General features: G+C 39.4%; 1 protein-coding gene across 1 annotated transcript in view; it reads right to left on the reverse strand.

Moving 5' to 3' along the window:
- Positions 1 to 6,521: 6,521 nt before the first annotated feature.
- Positions 6,522 to 21,005, reverse strand: part of ZNF335 (zinc finger protein 335) — a 140,340-nt gene continuing 125,856 nt past the window's right edge. Inside the window, exons 25-28 of the mRNA XM_077459237.1 lie at positions 17,113 to 17,196; positions 13,648 to 13,713; positions 13,380 to 13,461; positions 6,522 to 13,301 (exon numbers count right to left, since the gene is read on the reverse strand). Of these exons, the coding sequence (XP_077315363.1) occupies positions 13,201 to 13,301; positions 13,380 to 13,461; positions 13,648 to 13,713; positions 17,113 to 17,196 (333 nt within the window). The 3' untranslated portion in view covers positions 6,522 to 13,200. The remainder of the gene's footprint in view (positions 13,302 to 13,379; positions 13,462 to 13,647; positions 13,714 to 17,112; positions 17,197 to 21,005) is intronic.

The following is a 21,005-nucleotide window of genomic DNA, read 5'->3' on the forward strand; positions in this document are numbered from 1 at the left end:
CATGTGTGAGCAATATATCATTTAGTGACAACTTTGTGCAAAAAAAAAAAAGTTTGTAATATTCCCGCAACTTTTGGCAAAATATAAAATATTCCATGGACTCAACATGGCTCTCAGTAAATAGCTTGGGGTGTCTACTTTCCAAAATGGGGTCATTTGGGGGGGTTTTGTGCTATTTTGGCATTTTATGGCCTTCGAAACTGTGATAGGTAGTGAGGAGTTAAATCAAAAATTTGCACCCTTAGAAATCCTGAAGGTGGTGATTGGTTTTTGGGGTGCCGTGCGCGACTAGACTCCCAAAAAGTCCCACACATGTGGTATCCCCGTACTCAGGAGAAGCAGCAGAATGTATTTTGGGGTGTCATTTCACATATGCCCATAGCATGTGTGAGCAATATATCATTTAGTGACAACTTTGTGCAAAAAAAAAAAGTTTGTAATATTCCCGCAACTTTTGGCAAAATATAAAATATTCCATGGACTCAACATGCCTCTCAGTAAATAGCTTGGGGTGTCTACTTTCCAAAATTGGGTCATTTGGGGGGGTTTTGTGCTATTTTGGCATTTTATGGCCTTCGAAACTGTGATAGGTAGTGAGGAGTTAAATCAAAAATTTGCACCCTTAGAAATCCTGAAGGTGGTGATTGGTTTTCGTGGTGCCGTGCGCGACTAGACTCCCAAAAAGTCCCACACATGTGGTATCCCCATACTCGGGAGAAGTAGCGGAATATATTTTGGGGTGCAATTCCACATATAACCATGGCATGTGTGAGCAATATATCATTTAGTGACAACTTTTTGTAAAAAAATTGTTTTTTTTTTTTTTGTCATTATTCAATCCCTTAGGACAAAAAAAATAAATATTCAATGGGCTCAACATACCCATCAGCAATTTCCTTGGGGTGTCTACTTTCCAAAATGGGGTCATTTGGGGGGATTTGTACTGCCCTGCCATTTTAGCACCTCAAGAAATGAGATCGGCAGTCATAAATTAAAAGCTGTGTAAATTCCAGAAAATGTACTCTAGTTTGTAGACGCTATAACTTTTGCGCAAACCAAAAAATATACGCTTATTGACATTTTTTTTACTAAAGACATGTGGCTGAATAAATTTTGCCCTCAATGTATGACTAAAATTTAGTTTATTCGATTTTTCTTATAACAAAAAGAAGAAAATATCTTTTTTTTTCAAAATTTTCGCTCTTTTTCCATTTATATTGCAAAAAAAAAAAAAATCGCAGAGGCAATCAAATACCATCAAAAGAAAGCTCTATTTGTGGGAAGAAAAGGACGCAAATTTCGTTTGGGTGCAATATTGCATGACCGCGCAATTACCAGTTAAAGCAGCGCAGTGCGAAATTGCAAAAAGACCTCTGGTCCTTAAGGTGTTTATTGGTCCGGAGCTGAAGTGGGTAAATAGAGGGGGAAAAAAATTAGAACAAAAGGAAAATAACCCCCAAGACAGCATCGGAGGATTTAGACATCATCCCTTATAATGCAGCATAAACAAAATATACCCCATCATAAAAACATAAATACATTATACACAGGTATTGCTATTAAATAAAAAAGTCGTACATTGCAGAAGGATTTGATAAAAATAAATATAAATATAAAAATATGCAGCAAGCGCTCGGGGCACAGTACTATTGGCAAAATCCCAGCAGTTTTAACCATCTGCCTGCTGGAAAAGCACCGTATCCTCCATTTTCCGTGAACACCTTACCGTAGTTGACTCACAAATAAACCTATAACAATCTACTGTAACTTATTATAAGTAATTAAAATGTATAAAATGATTTTTAATTTGATTTTAAACATTTAAAATATTAAGTGTTAAAAATAGGTAAATATTAAATAAATATAAAACCTTAATATAAAACCAGCACAACATAGAGAATCCTCAAAAAATAGCAATATTGAAAGAAATCAACGTAAATTTATTTTAAAATGTGTAGAATTTTGCTTAGAGCGTAATATCTTTTGGTACGAGAATACGTTTTATCTACAAATCAAAGGAGTCGCTATGGGCGCTAAGTTCACCCCGAGTGTTGCGAATTTATGCATGGCCAAATGGGAAGCCAAGGGAGTCCTATACAACAGGGACCCAAGGATTATACTCTACCGGTGATTTATAGATGATTTATTTAATTATATGGAATGGGAACACGGGAAATGGAGGATACGGTTCTTTTCCAGCAGGCAGATGGTTAAAACTGCTGGGATTTTGCCATTAGCCCCGAGCGCTTGCTGTATATTTTTATTTTTATTAAATCCTTCTGCAATGTACTACTTTTTCTTTATTTAACAGCAATACCTATGTATAATGTATGTATTTTTTTTATGGTGGGGCATATTTTGTTATTATGCTGCATTATAAGGGATGATGCGTAAATCCTCCGATGCCGTCCTGAGGGTTATTTTCCTTTTTGTTTTATTCTCATTTTTTTTCCCCTCTATTTACTCACTAAGGTTGTGGCCAATTATGGGTCTACTAGGGCACCATAGAACTTAGGAAAAATTGAGTCAATAGGAATCAATGCGGACAAATGATGGCTATCATTTGTATCTGACTAATGTTTCCTATGTGTTAAGCGCATTGAAACTATAAGCAAAACACTAGAGTGTCCTTGGTCTTTCACAAAATGGCCACCAACATTATTTAAGATTTACAGGTCCACCGTCCAATATTATTTCCCCCTGAAGTAGATGCGTAATCCCTGCATCGATAAGCGCTGGGGAGGGGTCAGGACGGCACGGCAGGCATCTGGTGCATTGAGGCAGACACCCGTATCATTCTGATACCATCATTGGTATACACCAGTATAGGCTTACTATAGAGTGGTGCACTGATGCACCTAATCTGTGCGAGTACCCCTGAGGGGGATCTTTTGTGCTTTATTCAATAAATGGTTCAAACTGTACTTGCACTATCGATTTTTTTCTGTTTCATATCCCGGTGGTGTATGCTGAGGAATCCAGGAGCCCAATATTATTGTACAGCCCAGAGACGGTTCACAGGCATGTTTTGACTTGGCTTAATCGCAAAGACGCACAGTCCAAGGTGAGCTTTTATTACCTAAGGGGTGAGTGATGACAACTTAGCACGGCTTTTATCACATCTTTTGGATGACACAGACTTTTATCAATACTGGATTAGTGAAGCAATTGGTCGCTGCTAGCATGCACATGAGCACTTTGTTACATGATCTTAGCACCTACAGCATTGTGTTTCAGCACGGTCATCATTGACTTATTTGGACACTGTATGAAACTACAGAAGCACTTTGATATATTGCTGTTTTTTTAATATTTTTTTATTTTGTGGTTTGTAATACACAGTTATGCACTAGGCACTTTAACTATATTATCCATAGTATGTTATATGTGTATTAACATTTATAATTCACTGGTTTAATATTTATTTAATTTTGAGATCAATTGTTCACTGTGTACTTTTTATACATATCTTTTTTATGAATGGAGGAACTATTTCATTTATGAATGAAGGAACGGTATAAGGAAGAGACAACAAGAAAGACATCACCGCTTATATCTCTATACACAGGAAAACGGCTGCTAATAGTCTGCAGGAGACCAGCAAAAACTAAATAGATGCTTATAGTCTGCAGATCTGATGAGAAAGTTAAATAGATACTAATAGTCTGCAGAAGATCTGCAAAAAAATTATATAAATGCTAATAGTCTGCAGGAGATCTGATGGAAATAAATAGTAATCTGCAAACAAAAATTAAATAGATGCTAATAGTCTGCAGATCATCTGCTGAACTAAAGGAAATGGCTGTTCTAATGCAAAAAAATAAATAAAAATAAAAATGAAATGGATGCGAATAGTCTGCAGGAGATCTGCAAAAAAAAGAACTCGATGTTAATATACTGCAGGAGATCTGATGGAAATAAATAGTAATTTGCAAAAAAAGAAAAATGAAATTGATTATAACAGTCTGCAGGAGATCTGCAAAAAAAAAGTGAAATGGCTGTTAGTCTACAGGAGATCTGCTAAAAAAAAAAGAAATAGATGCTAATAGTCTACAGGAGATCTGGTGAGAAAACAAAATAGATACTAATAGTCTGGAGGAGATCTGCAAAAAAATTAAATAGATGCTAATAGTCTGCAGGAGATCTGGTTAAAAAATGAAATAGATACTAATAGTCTGCAGGAGATCTGCAAAAAAAAATTAATAGATGCTAATAGTCTGCAGGAGATCTTATTAAAACAAATGGTAATCTGCAAAAATTTTTTAAATGAAATAGATAGTATCTATATTATATTCTGTTCTATTCTCTATTTCTATTCTAATCTTTTCTATTCAAATTTGAATTCATTCTATATGAAATTCGAATGTCGGAAATTATATATTATATATATATATATATACATATATATATATATATATATATATACATACATACATACATACACATATAACCATCTTCTGAAATTCGAATTTAGTATATAATGATTTTGATTTGAATAGAAAAGATTTTAATAGAATATAAAAGAATAGACTAGAAAAACAATAGAACAGAATAAAATATAATATATTCTATTCTGTTCTATCGTTTTTCTAGTCTATTTTCTATTTTATTATAATCTTTTCTATCCAAAATGTAAAATTAATTAATTTAAAATTTTGAATTCATACTATTCGAAATTCAAATTTATTCTATTCAAAGATGGTTGTATATTCTTTCTATTTTATTCTATTAAATTATATTTTTTTTCTATTCAGTTGTAATCTTTTCTATTTGAATTAGAAATTTTGGAAGATGGTTAGTTACTTATACTTACTTATATATATCTGTCACATCACCTTTTCATACTTGCAGTGTGCCAGTGAAAAAAAACACACACATCTTGTTTCATTTATATTCATGGTATCAATGAAGTTGTCAGCATGCCTGATTGAAGAAGTCACAGATGTCGATCGCAAGGCAAGTGCATATGCTGTATGTCATTGTCCACTTGCCACAAGTTGTGTATTGTATTTGTCCACTTGCCACGTCACCTGCCACAAGTTGTTGTGTATTGTCCACTTGCCACGACACCTGCCACGAGTGCCACGTGACCAAGTTGTGGATTGTCCACTTGCCACCAAGTGACCCCAGATCTAGGCAATATGCCAAGTACTTTTCTGCAGCAGAGAATGACATTTTGTGACCCGACTTTGGGGCCACGTATCTTGGGGCCACTTATAGCTAGAAACCCCAAAAGGTATGCAAACACAGTAGACCTAGCACTACAACGTCTCCAAATTTGGGGTTTCTAGCATCAAGTGACCCCGAGATACGTGGCCCCAAAGTAGGGTCACAAAATGTCAAGCACTTTTCCGCAGCAGAGAATTACATTTTACGACCCAACTTTGGGGCCACATATCTCGGGGTCACTTATAGCTAGAAACACCAAATTTGGTATGCAAACACAATATAACTAGCACTACAACATCTCCAATCTCATTTTGGGGTTTCTAACACCAAGTGACCCCGAGATACATGGCCCTAAAGTCAGGTCGCAAAATATTTTCGAATGCGGTTGAAATAATTTCGAATCATGTTGAAATAATTTCGAATGCGACCAATTTTTCGAATTCGGTAGAACACTAAACGAAATCTGAAAACTAATTTATCGAATATAACTAAGTGAAATTAATTAACACATTAGAACGAAACAAAACTAAACAAATTTTTTCTTTTGCACATGTCTACTTGCAATCTAATAGGGAATGAAAGGAGATGCTGCATAGTAATAAGCTCATCTCTTTGCCACACTGCTTTCTCTTCCTGTCAGCACATGAACTGATAGGCACATAAACCAAAAACGAAATAAAACATTTTGAGTGTTACATGAAGATCTCACAGATTAAAACAAGCTGGTTAGTTATATCCCACATATATACCTACTAATTGTTTGCAAAATACATATTTTTTTTAAAATAGAATTCCAGCCCTAACCTTTTTTAATTTTGGATAGAGTGAGAAAGGATTAGTATCTATGTTAGGTTTTCACTATTAGTCGTCGTCCCCACCCCCCCCCCCCCCCCACTGGGGATATTCCCTTCACTTCCTGTGTGTTTACTAGGATAGGAAGTGAGATCAAATCTCCCCAGTGGGGACAAAATTAATAAAACTTTTTTTTTTTACCAGGAATGCCCAGACTTCTGCATTAAACTGCACATATAACAGCATCAAAGCCTGGTGCTGGTGTTAAGTATAGTGTTCTCTCCCCAGTGAACAGTTTATTCTGTGAAATAAAGTTCCAGGAAAGTGTTCTAGTATACCCTATAAACCTAGCGTCTCCAAACTATGGCCCTCCAGTTCAGGAACTACAATTCCCATCATGTCTAGTCCGAGTTTTACAATGGCTCATGGGATGTGTAGTTCCGAAAACAGCAGGAGGGCCGTAGTTTGGAGATCCCTACGTATGATGTTGGGGAGTCCAGATTTGTAGATCAACCCGGAAAAAAAGGTCTCTCTTCACACAAATCAATCACACATATTCCTTATTAACAAATTAACATTTTTATTTTACAAATACATAACATAAATATATCCAACTTCGGCATTTTAGTTTACACTTTTTCTTCTTTAGACTGCAAAAGTTTTACATTCTTCTATACAGTCAACAAATATATATATATATCAATTATACATATACTGTACATATGTAAACAATGCCATACAATGTCAGTGTATAAATATAGACTCAGTTTAGTTTTATATATATATATATATATATATATATATATATATATATATATATATATATATATATATATATATATATATATATATATATTTTAGAGAGAGAGAGCTATATATATATATATATATATATATATACACAGACACCGTATTTATTAGCGTATAACCTGCACAGGCGTATAACACGCACATTCATTTAAAGAGGGAAGTTTCAGGAAAAAAAACTTTAAATAAGGAACTTTGAAGCAAAATAAGGGTCAGTGCCCATCTGCAGCCTCACCATTGGCATCAATGCAGCCTGATCAATGCCCACCTGCAGCCTCACAAGTGCCATCAATGCAGCCTCATCAGTCCACATCAATGCAGCAGCCTCATCATTGCCATCAGTGCAGACTGATCGATGTCCATCTGCATCCTAGCGGGGACAGGGAGGGGGGCGGGATGAGCGCCGACAGATTACATACAGTGAGAAACTCCTATGATAGACAGAACATTGGTCCAATGGTGGCCCAGGAGATGGGACTTCCTATTACAGATGCCACCAAGTCAACAGGAGATTTTCACTGTATGTATACTGATGGCAATCGTCCTGCCCCCCTCCCTGTACCTTCCGAGGCAGCTAAAAATGAAGTATTGGCATAGAACACGCTATTTGCACCTGATTTTCAGGGTGAAAAAGTGCGTGTTATACGCCAATAAATACAGTAGATAGATATCTCTCTCGATATAGATAGATATATATACACATCTAATAAATTATGGTTGGTGAAGATTACCCATGCTCTGTCAAACAATCCAGAAACACTTTAAATTAAGTATTAGGGCAATATTTGCTATGCTCACATATTAGAATGACTTATCGATTTAACTTTAAAGGGATTGTAAAGTAAAATTATTTTTTTTAAATAACAAACATGTTATACTTACCTCCACTGTGCAGCTCGTTTTGCACAGAGTGGCCCCGAACCTGCTCTTCTGGGGTCCCTCGGTGGCTGTCTCTGCTTCCTCCCACAGGTACTTCTCACGTTCATGCAAGCTCCCTCGCATGGTTAGAAGCATCTGCGGGCTCGCTCCCGTGATATAGCCGCTCGCTGTATCACACGGCCCCGGCGCTCCGCGTCAGTGGATGTGATTGACAGCAGCGCGAGCCAATGGCTGCGCTGCTTTTCATCCATCCACTCCAGCCAATCAACGGGCAGGCTGAGTGGTGAAGAAGGACGGCGAGGGCGAGCGTGGGATTTTCGAGGGGTGAGGTAAGTAAAAAGGGGGGGCTCGGGGCGCAGGCAGTGTGAGATATTTTTTAACCTTAATGCATAGAATGCATTAAGGTGAAAAAACATTTACCTTTACAACCCTTTTAAGGCTTAGTTCTCCTTACCAAAAAAACTGCCTATGCAGATAAGGGAAGTCTGTCGATTAAAGCAAGCTGTGCAGCTTTGACCAAAGTTAAAGAATGCCCTTGCTATAGGTGTGGGCCATTTACGTACCTCATGAAGCCAGATTGGAAAACTCCTAGGACATTGCTAAGGACAATGTTAGGAGACACCTAGCATTTACTATTCACCATCACAGGAGTGAACTTTCTCTCTCTCTCTCTCTCTCTCTCTCTCTCTCGATGCAGTAGCTCAGCATTTGGAGCTCACTCCTGTGATAATGAATGTTAACAGCAATGCCGTGTACACACGACCGGACTGTCCAGCAGAAAAGGTCCAATGGAATCATTCCGTTGGATATTCCGATCATGTGTGGGCTTCATCAGACTTTTTTCTTCAAAAATTCAGACGGACCTAGAAATAGAACATGTTTCAAATCTGTCCGACGGAATCAATTTCTATCGGGAAAACCATTCATCTGTATGCTGGTGTGATGGACCAAGTACGACACAAGGGCAGCTATTGACTATTGAACTTCCTTTTCTAGTCCCATCGTACGTCACTGCGTTCGAAACTAACGGACTTTGGTCCGTTCGTGGGTAGGCAAGTCCAATCGGTCGGAAGTACATCAGAACCGTCTAACCTTTTCTGCCGGACAGTCCAGTCGTGTGACAGATAGGCATTTCTTAGCAACATCCTAGGAGTTTTCCAGTTAAGCTTTATAAGGTATGTAAGTGGTCTACACCAATAGCAAGGGAATTATTCCACTTTGGTCAATGCTGTACAGTTTGTTTTTTATCTATAGACGTTTCTTATCTGCATAGGCATTTTTTTTTTTTTTGCTAAAGGTGAACTAACCCTATAACTCAGTGGTCAACCCTGTCCAGGCCAGATTTGCAAGATAACTAAAATACATCACAGGTGATATCATTTGCTGCTCAGTGATTGCAGTATTCTAGTCTGCATCTCCCCAAGGTAATACATAAAACCTGGCCTGTTAGTGGGCCCTGAGGACAGGGTTGATGACCACTGCTTTAACTAACCTAATTTAACTTCAATTTTAAGCTGAACTCCAGGCAAACTACTAAATATACAACTAAAATACATATATAGGAACGGTTTACCCGCCAAAGGATTTGTATTTCTGTTCTGCCAGACCTGAGATATATACAGCCTTGCCAGACAGCCAGCTCGGTGATCTGACTTTTCTCTACTGTAGTTTAGCAATACAGCCTGGTCACCCCTTCTCCCTGTGAATGGATAGTGGGGAGACAGCAGGCACCCAGCAATGAGTCAACTCTGTAAATCTGCTCTCTCTTGTCCAAGTAAAATTGTTATTTGCCAGCTCATGGGCACCGCAACACAAATGATCTCAGTGTTGCCCCCTCCTCATTTCCAGTCTAAGTACTCCTCCTGTACAGGGGATTAAAATCAGGATCTTACATGATGGTGTATTAAAATACATTCAATACTTTTATTAATCACATAACTGATTATTGATGTTTTTTGGATCTGCCCAGAGATTAGGATTTAAAGATAAACTTACAGATATAAAAAGGCCACTGTGTAATCCGGTTATATAAAATATCTTGGGGTACTTTCACACTGGGGCGGCGGGTTCATTAGCAGTAAAGCCCTGCTAGTTTTAGCGGTGCTTTACCATAGTTTTAGGAAAAGCTTGCGTGAAGCAGTCAGACTACACTGCAATGCAGTGCTGTCAGTTTAACACAGGGAGGTTACTGACAGGGAGAGAGAGCAAAGCGATAACCTCTTCATTGACCAGTCAAGCAGGCTGTGGGTAAGTGACTAACATGAATTGCTGAGCTGCAGTGCAGATAAGTGTGGTCACCCTCTTGCCCCTGCTACCTGCCAGAGATTCTTGGATTACTTGCTGGTGGCTGGCTGACAGATTTGCAAATATTTTGCAGTTCACATGTGTGTATTTCATCTGCACATATAACTGTTTGCCTGGAGTTCAGCTTTAAATAAGGAGCTCAAGACCCGACACCAAAAATGTAACTTAAGTGGGCTACACACTATAACAAAAATGGGCGAACGATCCGATTTTCCTTGTTTCACAGCAAATCTGAACCAATGAACAAAAATGTGTACAGACATTCTTTGATCGGAATGTCCGACAACGGATTTTGTTGTTGGAAAATTTGAGATCCAGAGCTCAAATTTTGTGTGTCGGAAATTCCGATGAAAAATTTCCGATGGTGCCTACACAGGGTCAGCATTTCCAACAAAAAGCTCCCATCGAACATTTTCCATCAAAAAATCCGACCGTGTGTACGTGGCATTAGGCTTCATTCACACAGCTGTGAAAAGAAAAAAACAAACAAACCTATAAGTGTGTTTAATTGGGGATCACAGCTGCATTGCTTTCAATGACACCATTCATACAGGTGCATAAACTGAATGCAGATCCGTAACACAGAATCCAAAAATCTGCATCTAAGAACATAAGCTTTATGCACTTATGTGCATAAACTTAAGTATACACGTTTGTACACGTCTAAACAAAGGGGAAAATAAATCATTATGTATGAAACGCCTCATTACGCAAATATTTTACTGATAATTATGCAAGAACTTTTCTCCTAGAAAACATGTATGACAACATTGGTAAAATACAGCAGTGTGAATGAAACCTTACTTAAAGCGGAGCTCCACCCAAAAAGGTGAAGCTCCACTTGTCTGCCTCCTCCACTCCTCTGCTGCTACATTTGCTACATTTGGGGGGGGCTGGTACCGGTTTTTCACAGGTACGCCGCGGCAAACTCAGACAGAAGTTTGGCCCGCTCCTCTTTCCTGCCCAGCCGGGCCAATCAGAGTGCAGCGCGCTTCACGCATGCACAGATGGGAACCTGCAGTGAAGCCGCAAGCCTTCACTGTCAGTTTCCCTTAGATGAGATGGCAGCACCCGATAGCTGAATGAAAAATCGGCTCGGGTGAAGACACCGCTGGATTCCTTCACAGGTAAGTGTCTATATATTAAAAGTCAGCAACTACAGTATTTATATATTTTTTTTCTTCAGGAGCCTGGAGCTCCACTTTAAAGTGGAACTTTAGTCAGTATATTAAGTCCCGCTAGATCACTTCAGGGTGGCCCCTTTTGCCGTTATATCTATGTATAACATTAACAATAAGTGGCTATACTGTTTAGAATCCAGTAATACACTGTCTCACCCTGCTCTGCACATGCTCAGTTGCTCTATATTTTTAGGCACTGCCAAATTTGTAGAGACTAATCTGCTGATAGCCTTAAAACGGAATTAAACACTCTTCTCCTTTACAGCCAAGGAAGCTGCTTCTGTTTGATCTGCAACTACCATGGTGCAGCACATATGATCAGTTATGACACCAGTCATTTGATGGTTTGACAGTTTGATAGAGGACACAAGCAAATGTGACAATTAGAATTTTTTTTTTTTTTTTAAATCACGAAAATATAATACTTACCTGCTCTGTATAGTGATTTTGCACAGAGCTTCCCAGATCCTCCTCTCCTCAGGCCCGTGGCTCCTGGCCCCTCCCTCCTGTCCCATAGCAAACAGCTTGCTATGGGAGGCACCCGAGCAGTTCATTCACACACAGAGCTGTGGCTCCGCCCTGCCCCCTCTTTTCTTATTGGCTCATTGACTTTGATAGCAGCGGGAACCAATGACTGCAATCTCAGCCAATGAGGTGGGAGTCCATGCACATTGCTGGAGGAAGATGGGGCTCAGGTAAGTATTAAAGGGGGGTGGTGTGAGGGGGGCTGCTGCACCCAGAAGGTTTTTATTTTTTATTAATGTATAGAATGCATTAGGGTAAAAAAAAAAAAAAAAAACATCTGCCTTTAGAACCACTTTAAGGACAGAGTAAGTATTTTCTCATCGCTTATGGAGGGAATTCAGATTTTTTTTACAAAACATTTTTTTGTATGGCCTGAACTTCTCTTCTTCTGTGCCAGAGGGGCAAGTATGGGCCAAAACGGCCACAAAAAATGTGCAGATCAAGCGGTTTCTCTGCACTCGCTCGCGTCCTGTCACTGTGAAGGACTCAGGATGTTCTGGGCCTTTCACAAGTTGTTAGGTGACAAACCACTTGGCTCGTAGTCAGCACACTGACAAACTCCACCCTGCTGGCTGAGCAGCGTGGTCCTGACTCAGGCACTTTAAGATGCTGATGATGAAGAGCTGGATGCTTTAAACAAAAGCCATTTGACCTTGATGAGGGATCAGGTGCAGAAAGAAGCTTCTCATTTGGTGCACCTTTGCTTTCCCAAATAAATCATACAAAGAGCTCGAAGGAAAAAACAAGAGGACAGCATCTGACAAATCAATAGAGACACGGGAGACAATCAAAACCTACCCAACCTGTAAAAGGGAATGAAGCACAGGCCTCCCCTCACACTCCCCCCTGGCATAAACAAAGGTCACATATGAACAAAACTGGAACATCAGGAAGAAATGAGACTTTAGACTATTTCAAATGCAGAGTTGATTCTGCCATCTACGGTCATATACCGTACCCAGGAGGATGGAAGAAGGAAACAGTGGCTAATGTAAAGCCAGATGCCACAGAACAAGGGAAAAAAAAGAGAGGAAGAGGATTACCCGATTTTATGATTATCCATGTCCTCAAGGGATTATATACCAAAATCTGCCCTAATCCCTCTGATCTGATAAGAGAAGAGGGAGTCAAATCACGGTTTAGACACAAGTTCCTGCACCAGAAAAGGGGAATGGGACTTGCAGAGCTGTCATCCAAAGTAATTTGTCATTGGGTATAAATATTCAACACCAGATCAGAGTCCTTGTACTTAGAGGGGAAGGAAAAAAAAAAAAACGAGAAACACTTTAGAAATCATCAGGTCATAAAAAGCCTGGTGCAGAGAAGGCAGTGCAAGCAGTTTCCAGAGCAACTGGCCGGGACCTGCTGAGACACACCGCAGATATGAAACGACTGCCATATATACTGTACAGAATGGCAGAATCTATTGAATACAATGGGCAAAGGATAACTCATATCACCAGGCAGCTCTAGAAGTCATTTTTTATAAAGCAGGGAGAGATAAGTAAGAGTACACAAAAAAAAAAACAGGTCCTTGTTGAATTTATTCCCCCAAAGTGATCACATCATACTGTATTTCTTGCTGAAGAGCGGAGTCTGCTTCCGCTGTATAAACAGTCTGAGCCATTGCTGCATCGGCCACAGCTAGAAGAAAGACATTGGTTAGACTTGTCACACATCATATCTTTAATAGCAAATAATACAATCACACGTGACACCGACCTGTAACGGCGGAGCGTGCTGCGGCTTCAAGCTGCTCTTGTGTAAGAAGCTGCTGGGAAGGTGACATGGGCACAAAGTGAATCTGTAGAATGAAAAGAAAAAAAACTTTAATTAGTACTTTGATAATACAAGCCTTTTCCCCACCAGTGACTTGTTTTGTAACCACACGTTTCATTAGGGAGTTCATTGGTCGTGTTGCTAATCAAAACTATTCAAGATCATTAAAGACGTATACAGATACAAGAGGATGGAATGGAATGGCAATCACCTGAGGGTCCTGGAGGAACGGCCCTCCTGGTTCATACTGAATGTGAGTTATCTGTCCATCTTGAACCTGGAAGATACAACAAACTATATCATTAACAGGCGGATATACCTAATAATGTTTAAGCAAAAAGGGTCTTATTCACATCATCGTATTTTGGTGCTTTGCATTAAAGTAAAAGTAAAGTAATGCAATTTATACTATCCTCTATGTTTAATAATCCTGTGTGCCCCAGTGTCTGCCAATTTGCAATAAGAATAAGCCGTTCTTTACCTGTTTTTAGAGCATCTCCCGGCGCTCACGTGACCCGGCCGCCTCTCTGCTCTCCCCGTCTGACAGCTGCAGCATACAGGGCCGAGATTCCCCCGCTGAAGTCAGTCGGGAGGGGAGGAGGATAGTAGGAGAGAGGCGGTCGGTAACGTGAAACAGGTAAAGAATGGCTTATTTTTATAAGGCAGGATTATTAAACACAAAGGATGGTATAAAATGTTGAAAGTTAATTCAGCAGCAGAAGGGGTGGGCACTGACAAAGGAGCTGACAGGCAAGGAGCGGCGTAGGGGAGAGAGGACATAAGAGAGACAGGAGAGCTGCGGATGATGGGAGCACGCAAACTGATCACGGTGTCAGGGCTCAGCAGCCATGATAAACTGTGGTCAGTTTACGGGGGGGGGGGGGGAGGGCAGAACCAGGCAGGATCAGCCAGGTATTTCAGGTGATAGAAGGGGCCAAATTACACAGCACAAGCACTGTGCTGTATAACATGCTTTAAAGGAACAGGATCTTTTTTTTTTTTTTTTTTTTAGGGCAACAAACACTTCAAATGAATGGGTTTGCAAAACAACAGAATGCCCAAAACATGTATGCACCATAGCAAAGCAGAGCACCAAGGCAGATGTATTGCCAAGGTGCTTTCAGGATGCCACTGTGGTAAAGAAATGCACATAATGTGCAATGCTGCAGGTTACCGCATCACAATAGTGTGAATGCAGCCCAAAGGATTATAGACAGTGCTGGATATGCAGGAAAAAAGTGGGGTGATAATACAGATATGGTAATTAAAATAACTGGTGGTCCAGTGGTTAGCAATAAAGAGGTAGTAAATGCTGGCAAAAAAATAAATAAAACATCTGCCCCCCCTGCAAGGTAATGACATAATGTGTGAGGATGCATTGCATCCTCGCACATTATGAAAGACTAACCTTGAGACAAAGTTCTCCAGTGGCCAATTGTCACCACTGCAGAGGCTTCTATCTTCACCTGGTCTTCCTTTCCGGGTTCGCGGGCTCCAGCCGTTTGAATGGCCGAACCATGATGATAACGTTACTCTCGTGCATGCACATGGCTATGTCACAAAGCTCTGAAGGGACAGCATGAGTATGTGCATGCGCCAGATGATGTTACCGGCTGCAGTGAAAATCTCCTAAACAGTGTACGATTTAGGATATATTCCTTGTATCTGCAGGTAAGCTTTATCATAAGCTTACCTGTAGGTACAAGTGTCCAAGTGGTGTTTACTACCAATTTAAAAAAGAATGCAATGGTAAGGCAAAAATGAGCAGCATAGAAAAATCACCATAATCATGGATTTTATATATATTTATTATTTATATATATATATATATATATATATATATATATATATATAATGGTCTAATTGTGAAAGGTAATACAGGGCTCTGTTGTCTTTAGCTGAACAGTAATAAATACATTTCTGGGGTTTGGTAGAAAATAATGGAGTAGTCTTTATGTACCAAGGTTTATTAGACTTATATGGAGTAGGCCAGACATAACTGAAATGAAGCAGAATAATAGGGAGTAGCCCAAATATAGCAGTCATGTAGAAGAAAGAAAGATAGCAGTGCAGATATAATAATTTCCTATGCCCAACCAAAAATGTAGATTAGCATCAAATCGTGATCCTATACCACTATCAATGACTTATCCAACATTGGCATTAATGTAATCTATAAAAGCAACTTTATTTACCTTATTTAAAATGATTAAAATCATAAAACTTACATGTTTTTGTTTGTGCATTTGTTGCATGACAGCATAGGGCAGTCCATTTACTTAAATGGGCTGCTCTATGTGTGACAAAACGCCAAAGTAGCTCCCGTACTTATTTTTTGGCAATGAGCATTTTTGTAGTGTGCTTTTTGACATGCGGCAAAAAGTGCATCTCCTAGCTACACATTAATAAATAATGGCACCGCAAGGTCAATGCACATTTTGGCATGTTTTTCACACATCTCCGGGAATGCATGTAGAGAAGCACATTTCTGCGCGCATTTCTGGAATGCAAAGGTTTGAAGGGGGCATTACAGTTTGTTTTTGCTCTAACAATACATTTCCTACAACATCACACCTATAGTTTTGTAGTCAGCATTGCTCATGCACCCTTCTTATTGGAGAGCTCTGCCTCTGCCATGGCATGGGGAGCATTGTACCTCCTCAGTTAGACCACTGCTTCCCCACAGACAGCAAAGGGTTCCAGAGTAGAGAACAGGCTTTTCTACTTCAGGTTGTAGCTGAAGAAGAATGAACAGGGCCCATTTACACTACATGCGGTGACCTGCAATTTTCTGCACTGGATAAACACAGGTCACTGCTAGGGCACATAGAAAACAATTGTTTTCTATGTGCCCATTCACATCATACTGTTGGTGTGATGTTTAGTAGGTTGCAGCAAGTTCTAATTTTTTTTTACTTTGCACTGGATGTGTCCTTTTGTTTGATGGACCTGGAATGTATTAAGCCAATTTTAACTAATATTGAATCAGGTTTTAAAATAGTGTTCAGCAGCCCTTCATCCTGCTCTCCCATCAGACAAGCAATTTCAGTCAAGTGTTGGTGCTTATTTATGCATGGTAAAAACTGCCATGTAATACAGTTAGAGTATTCCATACATTGCTGTGTATAGTATACTATAGTAGAATATAGTATAATAATAATTATAAGCAGATAGCAGTACAGGTATAGCTAAGGTATACCTACATCATGTAGCCCTTTTCTCTCCAGCCCAACTGTCCCTGTCCCACCCCTTTCAATCATTGGACTTCAGTTATTTCAATCATGGAGGCTCAGCTTTACATATGGGTGTTATCTAGAGTGGTCTGCATGTACATGCAACCTGCCTAGATACACCCACTCCTCCAGACTGACAACTACCCAATCAAGGCATTTTGATATTTGCAGAACTCCTCCAAAGACCAAGTCTACTGCTTGCATCATGCTGAGGGTTCTTAGGAGGAGTTCAGCAGGCAGGGTGCTGTCATAGCTATGTACAGCATGCTGCCAGCCCCCTACCACCAGCCATGACCTGCTTGCATTGTACAGAGAAGTGCAGATATCCGGTGATGACATTGCCAGGTAAGCATTTAAGTTAGAACTTGATCAGTATGTTGACAAGCAGGAAAAGACAAAATATAAGCAGAATAAACTTCAGCTTTAGAAATCTTTATGGTTACCTGAATATGGTGGCCTTCTGGGAGCACAACATATTCCTGGGGAATCAGATGAGGAACACCTTCCTGTGATATAATATACTGCACCTAGGGAAAGAAAGTGGTAGTTATTGGAGAGCACTGAAGTCTTTACTCACTTTACATAATACAAAAGCTAAAAGATATTTCAGAGATGGTGTTAATATAAAATTTGTGTGAGATATGGAATTCAAAGCCAAAAGCCAAAAACTACACGCAGTAGTTGTAGAGGTGGAGCTTTCAACAATAGTCTCCCTACATGTCCTTGGCCCCCAACTTATTCTTTTATCAGACCCTAATGCCGCGTACACACGATCGGAAAAAGCTCTGATGGTTTTCCCGACGGAATTCCGACGGGATTTCGCTCAAGCTGTCTTGCGATACACAAGGCCACACCAAAATTCCGACCGTCAAGAACATGGCGGTGTAAAACACATACCACGGGACTAGAAAAAGGAAGTTCAATACCCAGTAGCTTCCATCTCGTAGTTGAATCTGAGCATGCGTGAGTTTTTGCGCGTCGGAATTGCATACACACGATCGGAATTTCCGATAGAAACTTTTTCCGTTTAAAAAATTGAGAACATGCTCTCAATCTTTTGCTGGCCGAAATTCCGACCGTGTGTACGCGGCATAACAGTTTACTCTTCCCTCAAATCCTGAAAATTGACCTAACCTCCTAAATGTACCATTACCCTTACTCCAACACTTAACCTCACTTGAGCCATAAACTAACAGTTTAAATTTAACCCTAAGCCCTTTCACTACATAAAAAAGTTTCATAAACTAACTCTGATCTCAAGCTAATCTTAAACTTTATCCTAATTTCATAAACCCTGACTGACACTAATTTTATCCAAACCCTTAACCACATAAAACTCTTGACATGAAAACCAACCCTATTATAATTATTATTCATTTAGTAAGATCTCATCTGGAATATGTAGTTCAGTTTTGGGCACTAGTTCTCAAAAAGGAGATCGGGGAACTAGAGAAAGTGCAGAGAAGGGAAACAAAACTGATAAGAGACATGGAGGAGCTCAACTATGAGGAAATATTGGAGGAACTGAATCTATTGCCTCTTGAGAAGAGGAGATTAAGGGGGATATGATCAACATGTATAAACAAATAATTGGTCCATATAGTGAACTTGGTGTTGAGTTATTCACTTTAAGGTTATCACAGAGGACAAGGGGGCACTCTTTATATCTGGAGGAAAAGAGATTTATTCTCCAAATATGGAAAGGTTTCTTCACAGTCAGAGCTTTGAAAATGTGGAATAGACTCCCTCAAGAGCTGGTTCTGGCTATCTCAACTTGCTTTAAAAAAGGCCTGGATTCTTTCCTGATGAACATAATATTAACTGGATACTAACATTTATAGGTAAAGTTGATCCAGGGAATATCCGATTGCCTCACAGGGGATCAGGAAGAAAATGTTTCCCCTGCTGGAGCAAATTGGATCATGCTTTGCTGTTATTTTTTGCCTTCCTATGGATCAACTATGGGTATAGGATCAGTGGCGGCTGGTGAAGTTTTAGGATGGGGGGGCAAGACCACGCCCCCTCAGAATTGGCCCATCCCACTTCTCACAAGCCACACCCCTTATCGAATCAACATCATATACAAGGCTGCACATTATACACTGGGCTCTGCACATCATATACCAGTTTGCACATTATACACAGGGCTCTACTAAAGCAGATGAATCATGCCTATCTTGTGTATAACCACATCAGGCACCTTTTCTGCAACCTGTAAATTGCACATATTTGCATTCTGCAACCTGTAAATGACACATAGCTGCATTCTGCATTCTGTAAATCGCACATATCTGCATTCTGTAAATCGCACATATCTGCAACCTGTAAATAGCACATATCTACAACCTGTAAATCGCACATATCTGCAACCTGTAAATTGCCCATATCTGCATTCTGCAACATGTAAATCACACGTCTGCATTCTGTAAATTGCCCATATCTGCATTCTGCAACATGTAAATCACACATATCTACAACCTGTAAACTGCACATATCTACAACCTGTAAATCGCATTCTGTAAATCGCACATATTTGCAACCTGTAAATAGCACATATCTACAACCTGTAAATTGCCCATATCTGCATTCTGCAACCTGTAAATTGCCCATATCTGCATTCTGCAACATGTAAATCGCACATATCTGCATTCTGTAAATCGCACATATCTACAACCTGTAAATCGCACATATCTACAACCTGTAAATCGCACATATCTGCATTCTGCAACATGTAAATTGCCCATATCTGCATTCTGCATTCTGTAAATTGCACATATCTGCATTCTGTAAATTGCACATATCTGCATTCTGTAAATCGCACATATCTGCATTCTGCAACATGTAAATCGCACATATCTACATTCTGTAAATCGCATTCTGTAAATTGCACATATCTACAACCTGTAAATTGCACATATCTACAACGTGCAAATCGCACATATCTACAACCTGTAAATCGCACATATCTGCATTCTGTAAATCGCATTCTGTAAATTGCACATATCTACAACATGCAAATCACACATATCTACAACCTGTAAATTGCACATATCTACAACGCGCAAATCGCACATATCTACAACCTGTAAATTGCACATATCAACAACGTGCAAATTGCACATATCTACAACGTGCAAATCGCACATATCTACAACCTGTAAATTGCACATATCTACAACGTGCAAATCACACATACCTACAACGTGCAAATCGCACATATCTACAACCTGCAAATCGTACATATCTGCATTCTGTAAATCGTATTCTGTAAATCGCATTCTGTAAATCGCACATATCTACAACGTGCAAATCGCACATATCTACAACGTGCAAATCGCACATATCTGCATTCTGTAAATCGTATTCTGTAAATTGCACATATCTACAACATGCAAATCGCACATATCTAGAACCTGTAAATTGCACATATCTACAACCTGCAAATCGTATATATCTACAACCTGTAAATAGCACATATCTACAACCTGTAAATTGCACATATCTACAACCTGTAAATAGCACATATCTACAAAGTGCAAATCACACATATCTACAACGTGCAAATCGCACATATCTGCATTCTGTAAATCGCATTCTGTAAATTGCATTCTGTAAATCGCACATATCTACAACGTGCAAATCACACATATCTACAACGTGCAAATCGCACATATCTACAACCTGTAAATCGCACATATCTGCATTCTGTAAATTGCACATATCTACAACATGCAAATCGCACATATCTACAACGTGCAAATCGCACATATCTACAACGTGCAAATCGCACATATCTACAACCTGTAAATCGCACATATCTACAACCTGTAAATCGCACATATCTACAACCTGTAAATCGCACATATCTGCATTCTGTGAATCGCATTTTGTAAATTGCACATATCTACAACATGCAAATCGCACATACCTACAACGTGCAAATCGCACATATCTACAACCTGTAAATCGCACATATCTACAACCTGTAAATCGCATTCTGTAAATTGCACATATCTACAACATGCAAACCGCACATATCTACAACCTGTAAATTGCACATATCTACAACGCGCAAATCGCACATATCTACAACCTGCACATATCTGCATTCTGTAAATCGCATTCTGTAAATTGCACATATCTACAACGTGCAAATCGCACATATCTACAATGTGCAAATCGCACATATCTACAACCTGTAAATCGCACATCTGCATTCTGCAAATCGTATTCTGTAAATCGCATTCTGTAAATTGCACATATCTACAACCTGTAAATCGCACATATCTACAACCTGCAAATCGCACATATCTACAACCTGCAAATCGTATATATC

The sequence above is a fragment of the Lithobates pipiens genome, unplaced genomic scaffold (assembly GCF_037356315.1).
Source record: "Lithobates pipiens isolate NorthernLeopardFrog02 unplaced genomic scaffold, aLitPip1_a1.2 Scaffold_28, whole genome shotgun sequence".
Lineage (NCBI taxonomy): Eukaryota > Metazoa > Chordata > Amphibia > Anura > Ranidae > Lithobates > Lithobates pipiens.